The sequence below is a fragment of the Nyctibius grandis genome, chromosome 7 (assembly GCF_013368605.1).
Source record: "Nyctibius grandis isolate bNycGra1 chromosome 7, bNycGra1.pri, whole genome shotgun sequence".
Lineage (NCBI taxonomy): Eukaryota > Metazoa > Chordata > Aves > Nyctibiiformes > Nyctibiidae > Nyctibius > Nyctibius grandis.
The window spans coordinates 36,515,869-36,538,112 of NC_090664.1; the positions used below are offsets into that span (position 1 = coordinate 36,515,869).

General features: G+C 39.4%; 1 protein-coding gene across 1 annotated transcript in view; it reads left to right on the forward strand.

Annotated features, from left to right (window-relative positions):
- LOC137665413 (macrophage mannose receptor 1-like) overlaps positions 1-22,244 on the forward strand; it is a 39,017-nt gene that overhangs the window by 13,911 nt on the left and 2,862 nt on the right. The window contains 19 exon segments of the mRNA XM_068404363.1: positions 101-300; positions 1,638-1,765; positions 3,058-3,145; positions 3,741-3,884; positions 5,041-5,054; positions 6,332-6,536; positions 7,050-7,117; positions 8,044-8,099; positions 8,102-8,170; positions 8,493-8,521; positions 8,523-8,631; positions 9,798-9,914; positions 10,563-10,744; positions 11,829-11,931; positions 14,209-14,438; positions 16,362-16,527; positions 17,682-17,828; positions 20,206-20,322; positions 21,671-21,838. Of these exon segments, the coding sequence (XP_068260464.1) occupies positions 101-300; positions 1,638-1,765; positions 3,058-3,145; positions 3,741-3,884; positions 5,041-5,054; positions 6,332-6,536; positions 7,050-7,117; positions 8,044-8,099; positions 8,102-8,170; positions 8,493-8,521; positions 8,523-8,631; positions 9,798-9,914; positions 10,563-10,744; positions 11,829-11,931; positions 14,209-14,438; positions 16,362-16,527; positions 17,682-17,828; positions 20,206-20,322; positions 21,671-21,838 (2,340 nt within the window).

Below are 22,244 nucleotides of genomic sequence, written 5' to 3' on the forward strand. Positions count from 1 at the left end.
TCTTCCTTTTCATAATTTTCTACGAATAAAAGCAAAGGTCTCATTTCTTAGAGAGTAATTAAGACTTTGGTTTTACCCATTTCTTTTCCATATCACAAAGGAAAAGAGCAAGGCTGTGTTGCCATGGGAACTGGAATTGCAGCTGGATTATGGGATGTTGTTAGTTGTGAGAAGACAGCAAATTTTCTTTGCAAACAGCGGGCAGCAGGAGTGCCGCCTCCTGCTTCTCCAGCACAGGTCCCTGCAGCCGCCTGTGCCAAAGGATGGGACGAAGCCTCGCGGGCAGACTTGTGCTTCAAAGTAAGTGTGTGTCCACCTTCCCTGTGAGCCTGAGCACAGGAGAGCCCAGGCGTCGGTGCCCTGGTCACCCTCGTACTCAGGGACCTAAGTGGTGAGTCATTTTTGGGGAATGATCTCCATGGTATTCGAGTGCAAAAATCTGTGAGACAAATCCATCAAATATAATGAAAGTCAACAATGAAAACTTGAAACCATGAAAATCGAGTGCTAGAAATATGCTTTCTTTTGTTTAAAATGTCAGGTGAGAACCTCACCCAATTTATTTACTTGCAGAAATTTGGGACTTCAGAAAACATGGCATTGCATCTCAAGAGCTGGCGGTGTCACTTGCATAAGACAATGTTTCTAAGAGAAAATTTATGGAAACCTGGCCCTCTGCCAACCTTTTCTCACACAGCATGTGATACTTTCAGAGACACTTTCAGGTCCAGGTTTAGTTTGACATTGGTGATGCTTCAGCAAGTAAAGGTTTTTGTGCCCTCTCTTGATTTAGCTAAGAATGCCTTTAAAAGTCTCCTTTTTGAAAAGAAAGAAAGCAAAGAAAAAGCAAAATAGATCAAGAAAAAGTAAATGTGCAACATTGCTCTTCCAGGTCTTTACATAAGTGTCCTCACTTTCTCTCTTGAGACTCTCTGCCTGCTAGGAGGCCACAGATTATTTTAGCCCTGTATTTATAGAGTCTCAATTTCTTTGTCACACTCAATTATTATTACTAACATTATTGGTTCTGCCAGTTACCAAATTGTTCATTATCCCTTCCCCAAAATGTCAAGCATCCTGTTCCTTACTACTTCAGGAATGTGTGCACTTCATAGTAGAAACTGATGCTACTCGTATGCTTGCACCACCACACAAAATATCTTCCTTGGTCAGGGTCAGCACCTTGCAAAATGGCTTTCTCCACCCATACTGTCTTTACTATTCCAGCCTATTGATTTTCCCTCCGCCTTCTATTTCTCAAAAATCTCCTGCTTCCTACTGCACAATACTATGACTGAGCTATTCCATCTTTCTTTGAGCCTTTCAGTGGTCAAAGTTCCAGTTAAGTAAGTTATAAATTATCTTTTTCTTCTCTGTATATTGTGTTACCTTTTGTTCTCCTCAGAGTTTCATGCTACTCTTGCCTTATTTTAAAATTGAGGATGACAAGAAAAAAATACTTACACTTTACATTACTAATGTTTAATATTATAGGTCTTGATAGATGTTATGTTGTCTCACTCAAGAGGAAAGGAGTGCTAAAGTGATACTGATTTTACTTACATAGGCAGTTATATATTTTTATATGTCAAACTGTGCACATTTAGTAATTTATTTTTACTTTTTTTTTTCAATAGTTTTTTGTGAGAGAGGGAAACCAAAAGAAGTCTTGGTTTGAGGCTGAAGAATTCTGTAGAGAAATAGGAGGAAATCTGGTCACAATCAATACAAGAGAAGACCAAATTTTAATATGGCAGTTAGCATCGTGAGTACTTGCACAACGATTCTTTTTCATGTTCATGTCACATTAAATAAGAATTCCTTCAAAATATATCTGGAGCTGGGCAAGTGAGTGAATAAAACCAATCAAATTTTACATTAAAATTTAAAATTTTCATTTGGAAATATCATCCTGAAACATTGCTTTTTCAAAAAAAAAGATTAATCTTGACTATTTCAAAGTGGCTTTTGATAATTTTTGAAATTTTCATCACAGGTCTTTATCAAGGCTGTTTTCCAGATCTGATCAACTTTATACATGTTAGTCCCTCTCCCAAAAGGGAGACAACAAAATGTTCAGCTCTAACTGTGACTTTTTTAAACTGTCTGCAATTCATATTTTACTCAATGCATTTAAAAAAAACCCTTGAGTTAATATGTAATGTAGACCAAAATGCAAGGACTTAATGTGGAAATTTTCTAACTATAAACTGAAGACTCCTGAAATCAAACAGGAATTCATTTTAATTATTTTTTGCTAGCACTGTAGATGCCATGTCTTGCCTACAATGTAGAAATTATGACATTATTTTCCCCCAAAATTGGACCACTACTTTCTGATTGTATTTCATAATGTCAAGACGTCTCAGTGGTACATAATACATAGCTATTTAACCAAAACTGTTTCACATAGTGGTAAATTTAGGTTTAATTTCTCAAATAGATTTAAAACTGTCATATAGAAAAGTCTTCATGATCTCACCTTTCTTAATTTCGTTATTTTTTTCAGTATTGTCAGAAGCTGAATGTGTTCTTACTTGTCTGCTAAGTCTCTTTGCTTTAGACTATGAAATCTTCGCGGAGGGAAATCTTCATGTTATGTAGTGAATGAAATAGGACTCCATTTTATCTGGTCCATAGCTATGACAAGATAAATAGCATGAACTATTAAATAAACTGCATAGGAAGTGACAAGAAGCAAATCAAAGCACTTAAAAAACAATTTTCACGATTTTTCATTAGTTAAATTGTATTATAACTCTCTACAGTTTACTTTTGCTAAAACCTCTTTCCATGAATTCCTGCTACAGCCCAGAGCTGTGCCAAATCACTTGTCCTTTAACTTACATTCAAATGTGATGAGCTTTGTCCCAACACAGAGCACTACCAACACCCTTGACAAAGAGTGCAGGTGGTGAGCCTGGCTATGGGCCAACAGTGAAGGCCTAGCTCCCGATCCAGATGTGACAGAAAGCAGCATGTTTCCACGCTTTCCAGCATTTATATCATGGCCCCTCTTTCTGCACTCATGTATCTATATTGTATGGTTTATTTTAGGGATAAAGGACTGCACAATCAGGCTTTTTGGATTGGTTTGTTTCTCTTAAATCCTGATGAAGGATTTGCCTGGGTTGATGGTTCCCCTGTGAGTACTTATTTACTGGATATTAATTGACCTTCTGTCCTTTGAAATATATAGATTTTTGTCTTTTTATGCCTTTTTTCCAATCTCTCTAAACCTTCGGCAGGTGCATGGCAGCCCTTTGTCCATCAGCTGAGTAGCTACAGTGCTCAGTGGTGGCACTGTCTTAACACACTAATGGAAGTACAAAATTGCCTGTTTCATCCCTGGTACCATGTTATATCCCGTCTTCCACAGTCTGTGCTCTTAGGTCTTCACAGCATCCCAGACTGGGCACTGCTGTATGTCAGTACCGAGAAGTCACGTTGCCATCTTTCACAAAGCGAGATAAACATGACTCCCTCTGCCCATCAGTTTTTCCTCCATCATACACATGCTTTTCTATACTATGTAATTTTACACCTTTTCTGGGGACTGAAGGGGAAAGTGAGCTGATCAGCATGACTTTTACAGCCCTCTCAGACCTATCTGAACTCCTATTGATCCCATAAACAAGGTGCTTGACATTATAAAACCCTGAAATTATGTTACAATGGAAATCTCAATTACTTCCCCTCAGCTTGAATCACATAGTAATTGAGATGTATTTCCAACACAGGTAATTTATGAGAACTGGGATGAAGATGAACCCAACAACCATGAAGAACTTGAACATTGTGTTATGTTTAATAGATCACCCCAAATGCGCTGGAATGACTTGCGCTGTGAACATTTACTTAATTGGATTTGTGAAACACAAAAGGTAATGATTACTTCCTTCATTTAATTGGAGTGATAAACAGAAGTTCAAAAACAAATTGTATGGATTTAAACAAATTGAAACGAAGAAAAGATACTGAGAATTGTTCATTTTAAAACCAGTTGCAGTGAAGGCAACACATAAAGCAAGAGGAATGAATCGAGATATACCAATTGTACTCAGATTCAGGAAGTTAAAGATGCCCCCTATTACTTTATCTCTGGCTTATCTCTTTCTGCCATGGGTTGAATACATTTGCAAGGCAAGGGACTTATCCCCTCTCCTTTTATCTCCTCCCTGTATTTCTATCTGCTTCAGGCTTACCCAGGAGACCGAAAGATGCAGGACACTAGAGTCTCCTTTACAAAAGAGAAAAAAGCTTTGCTTCCCACTGTGAAGCAAATAATGGGAACCAAAGAGAGGGATCAGTTGCTATAGAAACTGGCGACTCTGAAAAAGAGATCAAAAATAGAGTCTGGTGTAGCCCTGAAGGACTCCTCCACCCACCAGCTTGCCTGGGAAGCAGGGCTCTTAATGCCAGGCCTCCTGCACCTGGTGCCAGGCATGAAATGGACCTGATGGACATGCGTTGGGGTGTCTGCCAGTGGGAAACTGGGGCTTCAGGGGCTGAGGACCCCAAGTGACAACCAATAATGAAAAGAACTTGTTTGCTTACTTGGTCCTACTTTACATCGTGCTTCCTGGTTTTAAACTGAGTACTCATACACATCTCCATGGAGCAGGAATTTTTTAAAAGGCTTCGTTGAAATGAAAATGCACACATGGAACTAGTTAGAGGCAGAATAGAGAGGGGAAGGGGAGGGAAGCAGTTATATAAAAAGCACTGAGTATAGTCTAATATTTGATGACTGTCCGACACCGTTACCCTCACACAGCGATTAAGGAACCATGTTACCATTTGAAAAACTGGGTTAACTGAAAAGGAAGAATCACTGTTCCCTTGTGGTAGATTAGTCATACAAATGCAACATCAAACCACTGACTTCCCTATATCAGCCCAAAGCAGTACAATCCTGTGCAGCCCATTCTGATGCACTGAGCACACTTCTTTGTACTACTGCAGTGGTCTTGGTGAGATTACTCAGGAGGACTTCAGAAAGTCATGACATAAAGACTTGATCAGTTTATCTTGCTCTAGATGACCTTTCTGAAGTAAAAAAAAATATAAAAGAATTAGAGTCTTGTTATTGAGAATCTAGAGTTAGAGTGATGATCACCGTAAGAGAGAGGTGCTCCAGGCTGTTATTCCGCTCATATTCACTTAAGATACATATTTAATTTAAGATACTGCCACTGTATATTGGAGGAAGAAAGTGCATGTTATAATTATGTTAGATTAAAAAGAATTAAATCAAAAATGAGGTGAAGTATGCAAAATTCATCATGAGATGATTTGAATAATTTTAAGTTCTATTCTGCACTAACTTCTTAAGGAAGAAATATTTAAACAGCTCCCAACAGAAAAATTCAATTTGTTTTTTTCATTTGTGTTCCTGTCTTTCATTCTAAACTATTCCATGTAATTTCCTTAAGAATGTGTACCTCCCCATCAAACCACAGAAGAAATGGAGAAAGCTAATAACAGAATTAGTGGTCCTTGTGAAGAGCAAAAGTAACAGACATCCAAACGAAAGCAGAGCTACCTTGAGGGGCTACAGCTGGCTCTGGGAATAACAACAGGTTAATTGCTTCCTCCTGGTCCATCCTGTAATCAGAAACTGGGGTTTGGTATCTACTTACTACTGGCTTTCCAGTTATTTCTTGGTTCTCTCCAGGACTCTCTTAAAAACAGACTTTCCTAATGAAAGCCAAGACAGGAGGAATGCATCTAGGTGCTGGAAATGATGTGTGGTTTTAACAGAATACCAGTATTAATTGTATTGTGAATAGTTTACTAGTGTGCAGGTAAGATTGAGAAACTGGGGTGTATTGGCTGGATTATGCTGTTGGGCTATAGTCACATGAATGTCAAAAAAGATTAATAATAGTATGGCCAAGTAAAAATAATAAATACATTTTCAAACTGATGTAAATTTCATCTACAAAGTGTTTACTGCACATCCTGGATTGTTTAATACAGTGCTTTTGGACATATGTATGTATGCTTTAAAGTTATGTATTTTTCACAAGATAATAGTTTCTAAATTATATATATATTTTTAATTTAATCCAGTGGTATGTGCTCTAAAATCTTGAAAATGCATTAGATAATTCATAGTTCCTTTTTTTTTCCCTCTATGCCACAAAGCATTTGCAACTACATAAAGCAAATCTCTCTGGGATCTTTTTTTTGTGTTTGGGAATGTTGCCTCATGATGATCTTTTAATTTTACAGGTACACTGCTAAAACCTGAAACCGCACTACAAATTTGGTAGGATTTTTTCCTCTTTCAAACAAAAATTTACTGTACAGTTTTCAGATGGTACAGACCAGATACGAATGTAATATATATACTTCTTTATCTTTCAGAATATCAAGCCACTGATGATGGATGGATTATATATGAAGATAAGCAGTACTATTTCAGCAAAGAACATGTCCATATGGAAGAAGCACGGAGAATTTGTCAGAAGAACTTTGCAGATCTTGTTGTCATTGAGAATGAAAGCAAAAGACAATTTCTATGGAAATATGTAAGCACTGAGTCTATTAATTATAATTGAATTCTGAAGCAGAGCAGCTGATAAAATAAAGAGAATAGTCTAGCTATTTAGCTAGGCTAGAGTCCTGAGCTATTGTTCTACATTACTTATTTATATAACAATATATTTTTTCAGGACCTGTAAAGAAATTAGTATTGCTTTTAGTAGGTAGAGGGAAAAGGCATGCAAATGTTCAAGATGTAGCAAAGGATAGTTCAGGCCCAGGTTGATTCTCTCTTCTAAAATACTTAGTGTTCAGCACAGAGATTATTGCTTTCCTGTCCAGTGGGTTCCTCACTCCAGGATGTCCCCCATACCCCCGTTGCCTGCTTGAAAACTGGGTCTGAACCTACAAGGTTCTTGCCTGAGGCTCAAATCCTGGGGTGGGTGTGGGGGAGAAGAAATAGGAAAAAAAATATCACAGGCATGGTTAATAGGCTTCCAGATTTTTGCTTGATGTTGAGGAACTGTTTAGTGCTTAACTGTTAATCACTTTTGGTTTAGGTTTACACAAAACTCGGACTGGAATCATATTTCATTGGCTTAGTTGTCAGCTTTGATCAGAAATTCAGGTGAGTGAAGGAAAACTGGTAACTGACAACAAATGGTGATAATTTCGTCTCGCTCCATGGGAGCATTTGTGCGTGCCTTCATTTTACAAGATAATAACTGTTGTGCAGCTGACCTCTGGATAGTTTTCAGGCAAAGTCTCAGATCAGAACTGTAAGGTTCTTCTATATTTAATTATTATGTGGTTTCTTTCCAAATCTGGGAGAGCAAAACCAATAGAAGTTCATGGCTAAGATTCATTTCACTTAATGTCTTACACTGAGAGAGCAGAGTTAAACAACTAAGCAACCCCTTCACAGGTAGTGAAAAGAAGCAGCTAATTTTAGGATGTTAGGATTTTAGGATTTAGGATGTCTGATCCACTTTAGACATCAACGCCTTAGGATGAGATTAACTCTGACCAGATCTCCAATTGCTACAGAGAAAGACCAGGAGATTTTGATAAAATGTGTATGTAAGGATTTGATCAGACTAATCCCAGTGGTTCAAGTTATGTGAGCTGGAAGCAAGAAGTGTGAGCAACACCTCACCCAACAGCTGTCTGAAATTGCTGGTAGGGAACCTGTTTTAGAAATCTGTTTGTAGAAAGCTTCCAGGAGGACAACTTTCTCAGATGAAAGGGGAAGTTTCTGCACTGGTGAAAATCTTGGGGTTTCAGTCTCATCCAGAGCATAAGAAACCTTCTCTTCCAGCAGGACATTGTTTATCCAACCTCTGGCAAAACAGGACACTGATGGGACTCAAATGTCATAGTAACAAAACAGATGAGAAGCAGCAGTAATGCGTGTGGATATTCCTCTTGAGTATATGTAGAGCCTTTGCCTCTGATCACTGTTAAATACCTTAGCCCTTTAGCTAAACAGACCTTATAACTAAATGACTGCTGGAGATGCCTGTCTGGCAGCCACTGTCCCCTTGTTTCTTTCAGCTGGCTGGATGAGACCGCAGTGAACTATGTTGCCTGGGCTCCAAATGAACCCAACTTTGCAATAATGATGAAAACTGTGTGGTCATGTCAAAGATTTTGGTGAGTAAAATAGCAACAAGAATATTTGGTTGAAAATTTAGCAACAAAAGCTAAAAATGTTTTCCTACATATATTAAATTTGAGGGCTACCCCATACATAGGCCATTGAACAATACTGGCAGTTTTCATAACAAAGTACACTGAGGTCTAAGCCACACCATCACTATTAGGAGATGAATATACCACAGAAAAAGGAGGAGTGTATTAGGGCAATAGTGTACATGGCAACTGTTTTCGCCTGCCTTCAGAAGGTTTTATTTGTGCTTTATGAATACTGTCTGGGGCTGACTGCTGTAATGGTGGTATGAGAGCGTCAGACAGTGATTCTCTGTATTTCTTTTATTCACCAGGCTTTTGGAAAGATGTAAGCTGTGCTGTGAAAAAATGGCTTCATCTGTGAAAGGCACAATTCAAATTACTCAGGACTTGCTCCTACTGTACTTTCACCTCTGGGAGGATGTCCTGAAGACTGGCTTTTGTTTAACAACAAGTGCAGTAACAAATCTCAGCCATATTTAGCAGATGTGCCATAGGTAGAGAAAACAACTATCCCTTTTGTCTCACTATATAATTCTCTCACTTCATACACCAGTTTATTAAGTGGTAATCTAATTAGCAGTGTAGTCAATTTTCATGTTGTCCAAGTTCGTATCTAAATCTCAAAAAAAAGGTGAATTTGAATGTTTTACCTTATAATTTTTCTAAATGCCCATGTGCCTTTAGCTGCAGTTACTTTTTCAGTTTCTAGAATTTTCTGTTTATTTTAGACATACTTACTGCATGGAAATACTGTTCCTTTATCCTTACCTGTAAATGTAACAACACTGAGACGAAAAAATGAAAGGTCACCCTTTTCATATGTAATTGACTATCACAATAACTCATTGTGAGTAACACAAACAGCAATAAATGTCAAATCAAATGTAGAAAACAAGCAAGCAGTTAAGCAAAAGTACACCTGGCCATATGAACTTAAAAAACCCAAACAAATGAAAACCACAAACCAATCCCACAATGCAATCAATAAGAAAAGTTTTTATAAATTCGAAGGAAATAAAAAGGGAGAAGCAGCACATGTAAGTTAAAAACTGTGTCTTCTGTCCCTCAGAACATACACAAACACAAAAACAATTTTTTACACTGGTTTTCAGGAAAAATGCCCATGGGATACTAAGACGTGGTACCAAAGAGCACTTCCTGATGCTGTTGTGCTTATGCTGAGTGCTCACACAAGCTCAGGCTTTAGCACTAAGTCTGTGGTGTATAATTGAAAGAACTTGGCCCCAGAGATACCTGCCCCAAATTATGTTCCCAATCAGGAAATAGTTTCAGTTGCTCAAAAATTCTACGTTTCAGTAATGTGACCAAAATCTTTACCCATGCACCTCAGATATTCACTTAATTCCTCAAAAGCTCTTGGAGGTTGCCCGCTCTTGTCCAGCAAGAACCTTGGACAGCCCACAGGTTTGTAAGCGCTGCACACGCATCACTGTGATTAGCTTGGTCTCCTTCTTGCTGGCTGAAAGTATTCTCATTTCAGCAGATCTCCCATCTGCTGCTCTTCACATACAGGGACTAGAACTGAATTAATCAAAACCAATGATTTTCATACTCTTTGACACATGAAATTTTGTCTAATCCTTTACTTTCCCCACAGTGTTATAAAATATTTGGATCCAGAGAAGAAGAGAGACTGACTTGGCACTCTGCAAGAAGTGCTTGCATAGAATTAGGGGGAAATTTGGCTTCTATACACAATGAGCAAGTGCAAGGTATGACATCTGAACCTTTTGGCACTAAGTATGAAGCCAGCACATTTCACCATCTAATGACAAGGCCAAACTAGCCTCCAGATCTGAATACCACAACCTATGAAGGAAGTCTTGGAGCTGCTTGATCCAGAGAGAAGACTGGAGTGAGATATTATGACACTTCCCATCTCTTGGCAAAAGCGTTGTGTGGAGGGAACAGAATAATCTGTTCCCCATGGCCTTGGAAGATGGGGGAATAAATAATAATAGTTCGTAGTAATGAAATGGCCTACAGATATTCAAGTCAGAAAGTAAACAACCATCCATCAGAAATGGCATATGTGCAGTTGATGCTACCTGGGGAAGACTGATTAATCCTTTTCGAAGTCCCATCTAGCCCTAATTTCTATATTCCAAGAAGTCTCTATCATTTTTATCTAAAAAACTTTCCTTTTGTTTTTTTAATGAAATCAAACTGTTTCAGTTAAATTACCAATTGTAATTTTTCTCTTTTACCATTAACTCATAGTCTAACAATACTGAACCTGATATTTGCAATATTTTTAAAAGTTGATTGGGTGTTTTATTTCGAATTTGGTTTACAGTGAATTTGAAGAAAGGCAACTCCTCAGCTACTCTTTTTCTCTGATCTTTTTTTTTCTTTAATAGCCTTCTTCACCTTCCACCTAAAGGATGTCACCAATGAAACGTGGATTGGACTGAGTGATATTAACAGTGAGGATACATATGTTTGGACAGATGGAAGCTTTTTTGACTACTCAAAGTGGGCAAGAAGATTCCCATTTAGAGATAAATACATAAACGTTGACTGGAATTTTATTACAATACAGGTAAACAGAAAAAAATCAGAAAATGCATAACTTTTAGATAACGTACTCAAGGTTAGTGTAACCAGCCTGACTTCTCTCTCAGCTAGGATCCTAGATTTCAATGGCTTAAAGCAGAAGGCAACTGAATGACATTTCAGAGATCCAGTTTTTAAAGCTGTACCCAAAGATAATAGGCCTGTTTAGATTCATACTTATTGTCATTCCTTTGCAGAAGTCTAGAAGTGCAAAAAAGGAGTGCTGTATTATATTTACTGCTAGAATTAATTAGAATTATTAGAATTATTAGATTTTAATGAAAATATTCAGTATTGCTAGCTCGGATTTTTACTTTATTATTTCTCCTTGTACAGCATGAATACAAATGAAAGTTCAACAAATTCAGTACAGATTACCATAAACCACATAGTAAAATTAGTTTTGGTGCACTCCAAGAAATTTTAATAAACTGACAAAAGTTCTTGCAGTAATCTGCCGAGGAAAGTACATTCGCTTGAGATATATAATAAAATAAGTTTATTTTCCAGGAAAAAATAAATGAAAATAAGAGCCAGAAAATTAGAAAAGAAAGCTATTAACTTTGTCTCCTCAAACTTATTTCTATTCTGTGGTTGTTTAGCCTGGAGAAAAGGAGGCTCATGGAAGACCTTATTGCTGTCTACAAGTACCTGATAGGATGTTATAGTGAGGAGGGTGTCGGTCTCTTTTCCCAGGTAACAAGCGATAGGACGAGAGGAAACAGCCTCAAGTTGCGCCAGGGAAGTCTAGATGGGATATTAGGAAAAACTTCTTCACTGAAAGGGTTATCAAGCATTGGAACAGGCTGCCTAGGGAAGTGGTGGAGTTGCCATCCCTGGAGGTATTTAAAAGACGTGTTTAAAAGGTATTTAAAAGGAGGTATTTAAAAGACTACATCCCTAAGATGTAGTGCTTAGGGATATTGTTTAGTGGTTGACTAGGTAGTGTTAGGTTAATGGTTGGACTCGATGATCTTAAAGGTTCTTTCCAATCAAGACGATTCTGTGATTATTTTGCCAGACATTTTGCACTTCATCAGCTATAATTTTCTTTTTCAATTTTTCCCTAGACTGACTGTATTGCAATGATGAAAAGATCTGTAGATGAAGCAGGGTACTGGGAAAACACTGACTGCCAGCATAACAAAAGCTATATTTGCCAGATGGACAGCAGTAAGTTTTACTTTTCACCTTCTTTGTTGGAAGACGTTTCCTGAACAGTTCCAGACTGAACAATCCGACCATATGGGCCCTCAGTTGTAACTGCCCGGCTGTGCCTGTAGCAGCCGGGGTGAGGGAAGCGGAGCTACTTTCCCAGCTCAGGAATTCCAGTCACAAAACCTGCTCTGGGATAAGGATTATAAAAAGTTTTCACTTTACAGCCTCTCCTCTGCCAGCATACCCACTAACACTCTGAGAGGCCAACTTCACCTACCCTGCAGGTATCTACACTTAAATCAGTTGCCTGAACACAGCAAGCAGACTCTTTGAAGGCAGGATTCACCTGTCTCATCCTGAGGCAATGCCCAAAACAGGTTAGAAGAGCTATGCCTTCTAAATGTCTTTTTTCTTTATTGACAAAAAGTTTAGCCATCTGTGTTTTACCCAGCTAGCACAGATATAGGTACCTGAATCAGGTTATTTTGCAAAGGCAAATACAAAACATAAAGACAAATCCACAAGTGACCTCCACCATAGGTATCTTAGCTAGCTAGACAATACACTAAAAGCAGCTTTCCTACCCTCACCCCCAGACCTAACCCCCCCCTCACTAAAAGCCCTCACACGTACTCCATGGCAGGGTTAACTACGGTCAGTTAAACTGGTTATTTTGCTTGTCAGTCTCTAGCAACGCTTTTATATCACAAGACCAGCATTAATCAGAAGGGCAAAAGTTCTAGTGTTCTTCGTGTACCCTCAGGGTGGGAGACACATCCAGAGCACAGCTACACTGCAGAGCCCGCAGGAATTGAAACAGGGAACTGCTGAGCAGCGAGTAAAAATACAGGAAGAAGCCACAGCTGGGCCAGATGCTTCACAGCCCTGTTCCGTGCAACTGCAGAAAGCTGCATGAGGGCATCACTAGCAAAAACAATTGCCAGGGCGTTCATGACACTGAAAATGAAGGCAGTTTTTTGTCCTTTTTTTCTGTCCCCATCACTAGCTGCTTCTTTCATCTACTTCCACATATATAATCTAAGGTACAAATAGAGTTTCCTTCTTCACTTCATCCTACATGGGAAAGAAGCAGCAGCAGAGCCACAAACTTTGCTTAGAATGAAATTCACCCCTATTTTGAGACTGAAGTGGTGTGGAGAACCTGCACCGCGCTTATGCTTGGGAGGAATTTCACCTGCGCTGCGGGAGGGGAACCTAGAGAGCTCTGGGGGGAGGATCACTGTGTGACCACTATTCACATCATTTCATCTGGTTGCAGTGTATGCCTATAGATAAGCACAGCTCGTCCTCTGCCTCTCCCTAATCCCTGAATACACTATTTACACTATAGTTACAAATAATTTCAAGTTATCATTAGAATATGTCTCCTATAAATAATATAACAAGGGCAAGTGTAGAGTCCTGCATCTGGGCAAGAACACCCCATGTACCAGTACAAGTTGGGGACAGAACTGTTGGAGAGCAGCGTAGGGGAAAGGGGACCTGGGGGGTCCTAGTGGACAACAGGATGACCATGAGCCAGCAGTGTGCCCTTGTGGCCAAGAAGGCCAATGGCATCCTGGGGTGGATTAGAAGGGCTGTGGTCAGCAGGTCGAGAGAGGTTCTCCTCCCCCTCTACTCTGCCCTGGTGAGGCCGCATCTGGAGTATTGTGTCCAGTTCTGGGCCCCTCAGTTCAAGAAGGACAGGGAACTGCTAGAGAGAGTCCAGCGCAGAGCCACGAAGATGATTAAGGGAGTGGAACATCTCCCTTATGAGGAGAGGCTGAGGGAGCTGGGTCTCTTTAGCTTAGAGAAGAGGAGACTGAGGGGTGACCTCATTAATGTTTATAAATATGTAAAGGGCAAGTGTCAAGAGGATGGAGCCAGGCTCTTCTCAGTGACATCCCTTGACAGGACAAGGGGCAATGGGTGCAAGCTGGAGCACAGGAGGTTCCACTTAAATTTGAGGAAAAACTTCTTTACGGTGAGGGTGACTGAACGCTGGAACAGGCTGCCCAGAGAGGTTGTGGAGTCTCCTTCTCTGGAGACATTCAAAACCCGCCTGGGTGCGTTCCTGTGTGATATGGTCTAGGTAATCCTGCTCCGGCAGGGGGATTGGACTAGATGATCTTTCGAGGTCCCTTCCAATTTTAAGTAAGAAATGCCTTTACTTGCTGCTTGTGCTGCCACATTACATTCATCTGTTACTCAAAAGTAATACTGCTAGTCAGGTAGCTAGTAATTTTCACTGTTTTCTCCCCTTTCTCTCAAATTTGTACCTCTTTCCTACAGAGCCTGAACTGTTTCATTCCACAACTGCTCCAGATTCTGATTTCATCCATTATGGTAACAGCAGCTATTTAATCATTCCTTTGAAAATGAATTGGGAAGAAGCAAGAAAAGCCTGCAAGGAGAAATCTTCAGAGCTTGCCAGCATTTTTGATTATTACAGTAATATATTCCTGCTGCTGCAGGCAGCGCAATATGGAGAGCCCTTATGGATTGGGCTCAACAGCAATGTGGTAAGATTAATGAATTGATAGGTGGTGCAGTTAAATGCTGTGATTGGATTACTATCGGCAGGGAGAATTGTAGCATGAACAGATTTAGGGACCTAGGACTGGTGGACAGCAATCACTTCATTTAAATTCATCTTAGATCATTAAACTCCATCATAGGCAACAGAGAAGGATGAGAACTTCTGACAGTGCAGGCTTCTCTTTACTAACTCTATGGAATCTTAGACAATTAGGTCATACTACCTGGTTAACTTTTAGATGGCCATTTTTAGGAGACGTGAATTTTACTCAAAGGGATCTATGGGATCATTAAGGCTAGTGCCTCATGATGATTGGCAGCTGTAGCTTTTTCATTACTTCTTGGTTCAGAAGCGTTCACAGGACACACCATGTGCCTCTGAACACCCTCCTTGTTACGCCTGCTAGGTCCCAAAGATTAAAAGCAGTAAAAGCTATACTACACCAGAAGAAGTGAATATGGAGATCCAGGTCAACCGCTGTGTAAGGGAACACTCGAGTGAGCATCAGTCTTATTAGCTCTGTGATTAAGTGCCAAAATGAGCTACAGCGTCTCTGGTGAATATGCAGTTGCTCAGTGCACTTAACTATCATTTTTCTATTGCATTGTTTTTTGAGCTGACTAAACTAACTTGATAATAAAAAAGAGCTCTTTCATCAGTAATAATTTTCTTAACTAGTGGTTGTTTTTACTGTGATTCCACACTGATATATAACATAGCAAAACACAATAAATGTTGTATAAAAATAGCGTTTCTCATTATATGATGTAGCAGCACTCTGATAAAGCCTCTTAGAAGGCTACATTGTCTGAGACAATTGACTTGTTCCTGAACAATACATCTTTCCACGATTCTAACTGCTTCTCCCTAGCAGACAAAATGCTTATCTTAGAATATATGAATGATTGGTAGTCACCAACCTTGACCTGAATCCTCCCACTTGCACAAGTCCACAGAGCATCTCTATCCAAAACAAAATAATAGTGTTTAAATCCACTTGATACCAAAGTTGGTTGTTTATACAGTCATAGAAACATGGTTTAGAAGGCAGTTAAAATTCCATTACGATCAAGTTTGGATCACCAGACATGTTCTCCTGGTCCTTATAAATAAGCTGGCCCTGCTGTTGCAGAGTGAATCTTTGCAGTTCCTTCTGTTCCCCAGGCAGCTATCTTGCCCTGATGGTGCCGAGCTCAGGGAGGACTTGCGTACCTGGCCTCTTGACACATCTAGACTCTAGAGTGGGATCACATTTTATCCCTCAGTTCTTAACGTCAGCAATACACTGTCTGGGTCTGTTCCCTTTTCCTTGTAATTTTTCTGATTCTTCCTGGAAAAAAAAAAAAAACAGGGAGGAGGAGGAAGACTAAACAAAGACTCAAGACTTCCTGCTCCTGTGTATTTTTCTTTTGCTCCTAACACACTAATAATTTTCTCAGATTTTTCATAGTGATAGCTACAGTTTACTCCTGAATCGTTCTCCTCAAAACTGTACTTGAGCTTAGAGTCCTTGTTTCACAGCCAACTCCGAGACCCGCTTCCACCTGAGCTTTCCACAGATTTCATGTTCTCGTGGTCACGTTGCTCTTCATGGTGACCTGACTCTTCTGGCATGGTGATTCCACCTCACAATGTTGCCTGACAAGGGACTGAGCACCAGCAGCACCCGGGAAGCACCACTGAGCCTTCAAAACACCTTCATGGGCTGTTTCAGCACGGGAGGCATATTGCTGTGTGTTACTTTTATGTTGCTGAGTCCTGATTCAATTAATATTTTAACAGTACTAGCACAGATATACAAACTGAGCTCTATCACTGTGAAAATGTGTATCTGTATAAATCCACTTACCCGAAACAGCAGATGAGAGTATAGAAAAACTATCTCAAATGTCTGTTTCAATTTTAGAGTTATGGCTATTACAGATGGACCGATAAAAGGAAAATAATTTTTTCTAATTGGTACTATGGAGAACCAAAACAGCAAATAGCCTGTGTCTACCTAGAGCTCCGTGGGACCTGGAAAACAGCATCTTGTAATGAAAAACATTTCCCTGTCTGCAAAAAAACTGAGGGTAAGCTGTGGTGATAACTTCTGGTTTTATGGCAGAAACCTTGCTCAATCTGCTTTGACTGAAATGCAAATTTCTAAGTATATATTAAGGAAAAATAAGCCTGAGTATGTAATGTCAATACCCTTATTTTGCATGAACAGTGTTTTATTTTGATGGAGCTGTCATTCATTAGCCAAGATACTGCCATTTTACTGGACTGGGGTGATAACTGCCGTAGGAATTATCCTACGTCGCAAGCAGACAGAAAATAGATATTGTGGGAGTACTAAACATTTCACTTCGAGTGTAGAATGTGAAACTTTTTGCTGATAGGAATTTTGTGGGAAGGATTGTAATCAATAAAGTCCACTGAGTATAAAATAAGCTCTGTTCCTTCAACATAAGCAACGTTCACACACTGGTTATGGCTTCACTGTTAGTAGATTCTAGTATCTGGGGAAAGGAGGAAGAGTTGTATCTGGGAAAAAAAAGAGTCTGTTATTGGTGAAAACAGAAGTTCATATTTCATAGTGATTCTATGGGTGTCACTGAGGAACACTACAAATTAAAAGCTATAGGCAAACCTTAGGATGGGACTGAACCTTTTTGCTTTCTCATTTGTGTTAGAGCAACTGCTGTTAGCTCTGGTGACACAGAGTTAATGGAAATTCTGAGTTTCTTTTGACCTGTTTTTGTGTAGTTTTTCTTTAGTTTCTTTTTCAGGCCATGCTCTGAACTGCATATCTATTCATTTGCAACTTTCATTTTAAAAACATATGAGGTACTAACTGACAGTGTTACTATTTCATTCCATAATGTCGTTGCTTGCAGGAAAATGAGAAGCTACTGCATAAATATTCAATGAGCTTCAGATTATTCCTTGCATTGTCAGAGTTAAAGCTGTTCAGAAATTTTATGTAAAAATATCTTGAGGAAAATATTAAATGGGAAATTTCCACTATGATTTAGATGATACTTCATTTAAAAACAAATTGTTATTTGAACCTCTTGAGGGTTTGGGAGTTTTCTGGCTTTTCTTTTTCTGCTTTTTTACTGTACCTTTTATTTATACAAATTTGTTGGTTATAACAAAATAAACAAGAACAAAAAACTCCTGAACACTCTACTGCAATCCCTACTGAATGAAAGCATCCATAATATCTCATTTCTTCTAGATGTACTTCCGTCTGATCCCCCACAGGATATTGGAAAATGTCCTGAATCCGATCACATATTTTGGATTCCTTTCCGAAGCCACTGCTATAACTTCAATGCCAATGAAATGAGCTGGGCTGAGTCTGTGACTCAGTGTGTTCAATCAGGTAATTATTAACTTTACCCAAAGACAGAATTTCAAACCTGACATAAAAAAAAAATCACTTTTAAAAAGTCTTGTAAATTAATGCTGCAAAATCTACACACATTAAAAAAAGGAAATTAGCGTCTCATTTATTTTTCATCATTGATGCTGTTTGTTTTTCAGTTATGTTAAAATTAAGGTGATCAATTTTCCTTGGGTTTTTTTCCAGCTGTGATTTTTCTTGTTATATTTCTTCATTCACAAAATTTCTCTTTTTAGTAAGACTCTAAAATGGGTTAACTTCTTTCTGGCCTTATCTCTTCTTTTCCATATCTCTCCCTACACAAGAGCAGAAGTAAAAATCATAATAACAATCACTTATTTTTAACATGGGGTGTGTGATCCGAAAGCGGTTGTATGTTCTGCCTGAAAGTCCTCGCTCTACCAGCTGGGCTCCCTGGCAGCCTGCAGAGCCAGGGGAGAGCAAACGCTTCCCTCCTCCACCTTGGAGGCATCTGGTCCTGGCCAAGACCACGAGCTGCTCCTTGGCCTTCTTCCACCTATGCTGCTGAATCATGAGCTACCTCATCCATGATTCTGGAGGCCATGAAAGAGAAAGGGAAGTACTATACTGCCCAAAAGAAATGGGTCTTTTTGTTTCTTATCTTTTTAGATCCTCTTAGCCCTTTTCCTCCACCACCATTGCCAAAAAAATTAATACTTCAGTTTGAATTGTGTCACGGTTTAAAGCTGGGCCGGCTATTAAACCTGCGGCAGATGCTCTCTGTTATTCCCCCCCCCGCCCCTCCCCCCGAAGGGAAAGGGAAAGGGAAAAGGGAGAGAGGCTTCCGGGTTGGAAAGTTAAAACAGTTTTAATAAACTATAATAATGGAAAAGAGTATAATAACAATAATAGAAATAATCAAATATATACAAATATATATACAAAACCAAGATTGAGCTCCCCTGAAGTCAGCCACGTCACCACCGGCACTGCAGGGCAGGCTCCGGGAAGGCCCAGGCTGGGCCTAGCGACGGTCGAGAGCTGGATTCAGGGATGCACGGATCGGGATCGGGGGCAGCAGGAAAACAGACGGAGTCCTCCTTGGACACCGGCCATAGCAGAAAGAGCATCTGCCGCAGGTTTAATAGCCGGCCCAGCTTTAAACCGTGACAGATTTATTGGTGCCCAACGTGGGGCACGAACCCATGACCCTGAGATTAAGAGTCTCATGCTCTGCCGACTGAGCTAGCTGTGCCTCCTCCCACTGGAGCTGGGATTCGACTTATCAGAGCAACCTGTCGGAGCTTCTCTCGAGCCCCCCCTCGACCGTCGCTAGGCCCAGCCTGGGCCTTCCCGGAGCCTGCCCTGCAGGGCCGGTGGTGACGTGGCTGACTTCAGGGGAGCTCAATCTTGGTTTTGTATATATATTTGTATATATTTGATTATTTCTATTATTGTTATTATACTCTTTTCCATTATTATAGTTTATTAAAACTGCTTTAACTTTCCAACCCGGAAGTCTCTCTCTCTTTTCCCTTTCCCTTTCCCTTCAGGGGGAGGGGATAACAGAGAGCATCTGCCGCAGGTTTAATAGCCGGCCCAGCTTTAAATCGTGACAGATTTATGCAGAAAGAGAGCGAGACCCTCGTGATCCCCCCGCTTTATACCGAGAATGACATGTATGGGATGGAATACCCTCGTTGGTCAATTTTGGGTCACCTGCCCTGTCTGCTCCCCCCTGCAGCTGCGAACCCCCTTCGGCTCTTCACTCGTAAGCAGTGAGGAATTCAGCAGTGACCTTGGTTTCTCTAAGACTAAGTACAGCAAGAGCCTTACTGCACAACATCCCTACCGGTGCCTCAGCGATAACTACAAACTTCGAGCGTTATCAGTCCTGGAAGCAGACACTGTCTGCAAAACATGCAGTTAGTTTCAGAAAGTGCAGTTACTTAGAGGAGACTTAGCTGAAAGTAAAAATCACTGAAAGGAAAATCGGCCTGGTTTAGGCCAAACCAGGACAAATTGCAAATTTGTTTGCTGCACAATATTACATGCTACATAATACCCTGTCAAACTATGAAGAACAAATAATCATCTGTAACACCTATGAAAAATATTATCCAATCACTTGAAAATAATGTGCACTTTGCCTTGTGTTCAAAAATCACCATCTTCGCTGTGCTTTCGCATCTTTCATTTCTGATGACATTATTCACAGTCTGTGCTGTTCCCCTACAGCTGAAGGCTACTTTCTGGTCTCAGTTTAAATCCTTGCTTACTCCCTACCAACAGGAGAGGTTTTATTACTGACCTTATCCTGTATCAAAGGCTGTAACTACCACTGATTTCTATGGCAGGGGATACCTCCAATCATCTTGTGCTGGTTTTCTTATAGGTGGTATGTTGACTTCTGTAGAAGATCTGGCTGAATCAAACTTTTTAGTAGAGCATGCAGACTTATACACAAGCCAGACAAGCGGCTTTTGGATAGGAATATACAGAAATGTAAATGGTAACTATTTTAACTTCTATAAATAATCATAAATAGATTTCATTAAATGGACAGAAATATGAATAAGATACATTATTGTTTTTAAGGAACTAATTGAAATACAACAGAAACTAGTTAAAAAGAAAAAGATAAATTGATAGCATATAATCTGAAAATTCTTGGAAGTTGAAGTTTTTATCCAATAGGTGTGAAAGGCTGTGGAAAAGAATTTTGCTTGGCTTCAGTTATGGGTCTTGGATATTGCATAGGTCCACCAAAGGGGTGCCACCATGTGGCACTGCCTCAATTCAAATATCTTGTCTATATCTGGTTCAATAGCAAAGATGTGGAGAGGTGATAGGAATATCTCTTGAGAGACACAACAGAGAAGATATTGTTCTTTAAGAAAGTGAGACATAACATGTAATTTCAGCTGTCCATACCTGAGGCAATCATGGGACCTCATTTCTAAATTCAAACGATCCAGGAATTGCTGAAATCGATCATAATTTTGCACAGCTGCTTATGGTTGCAGTGTCACCAAGGACCTTCACAGAGGGCAACAGCCAATGACATATATCCGTGCCCCCGACCGCAGCCCTCCCTGAGGACATCTATTCCTGGTCTGTGAGAAAGCCTTTCCCACCTTGTTTGCTCTGTGCTCTGGTGGGGAACATGTCCTGGCTGGCTCTCATCTTCTCACAGTTGAGGAGCACCCGCATGGGAGTTGTGGGTGTCCAGCTGGAGCCCACAGCATGGAGCTTCTCTGTATCTCTGTATGGAGAAATTCAGGCTGCTGGCTACCAGAAAAAGAGTGCAATGGAAAACACGCACCTGGAAGAAAACAACACTAGTGCCAATCCACAAGCAGTCAGAAAGGATTTTTTTTTAAGATTCATTTTAACTCATTGATACTTCAAAATTTTTGGTTCAGAGTTTGTGCAAAAAATAAATGTTTTAATTTTAACTAAGCATATTTTTAAATGTTACAGTAAAAGTTGCTTGATTTTCAATGATTACTGCTGAAATAATAATTTAGAAATTAAAAAAAAAAAGCATAGCTTTATTTTTTTTCAGTTTGAAACTTCAGTACCCTGGACGAAAATAAGGGGATATGATGTAAATTAAAACTAAGTTATGACTGGCAAATCTGCAAACCATAATTTGGAAAAGTAATCACATTTTTTTAAGAAGAGAACTGAAAGAAATAAAATGCACTAGAAAATAACCTCAGATGGAATTTTTGAAGAAAGTAGTATTGCTTTATTAGGCTGTGCAAAGTAATAATATGAATATTAATATCCACTAATATTAGTGAAGATCTATGATGTGGAACTACTAGTATTACTACTAACATTTGCAACATTAGGGAAGCTGCTTTGGCAAGACAACAGTGCGTTAGACTTTGTCAACTGGGGTGAAGGACAGCCGTCGGTGGACCAGCTTGATTACTGCGTGGAGTTGTCTGCGTTCTCTGGCTACTGGAGTATCCTTCCTTGCTCTTCCCAAAAGGGTTTTATTTGTAAGAAAGCAAAGAGTAAGTGACTTCTTTAATATTTGCTCTTGATGTTTATGGTTTTATTTCAGTAGTAATAGCATAATATGGTCATTACAAAAGACCAACATAAACCACTGTATTTACAGCCTTCCTTATCACCTGTTTCAGCATTCAGACCAAAATAATATGAATATATAGTTATCCTTTTTTTTCCTACTCTATTCATGTTTCTTTGCTTCATAACTTCAAATTTTCTTGCATTCTGCAATGAATATTCAATTAATAAGTAGATGATCAATATTTTCTGGAAAATTTTTAAACTCTTTTGTCATTTTGTTACCCTCCAACATACACACATATTTTCCTGCTAACGTTCTTATTCACTTTCTGCGGAACAAGAGTTGCATCAATAATTTGCTTTTCTTCCTCTTGCTGTACTATTACA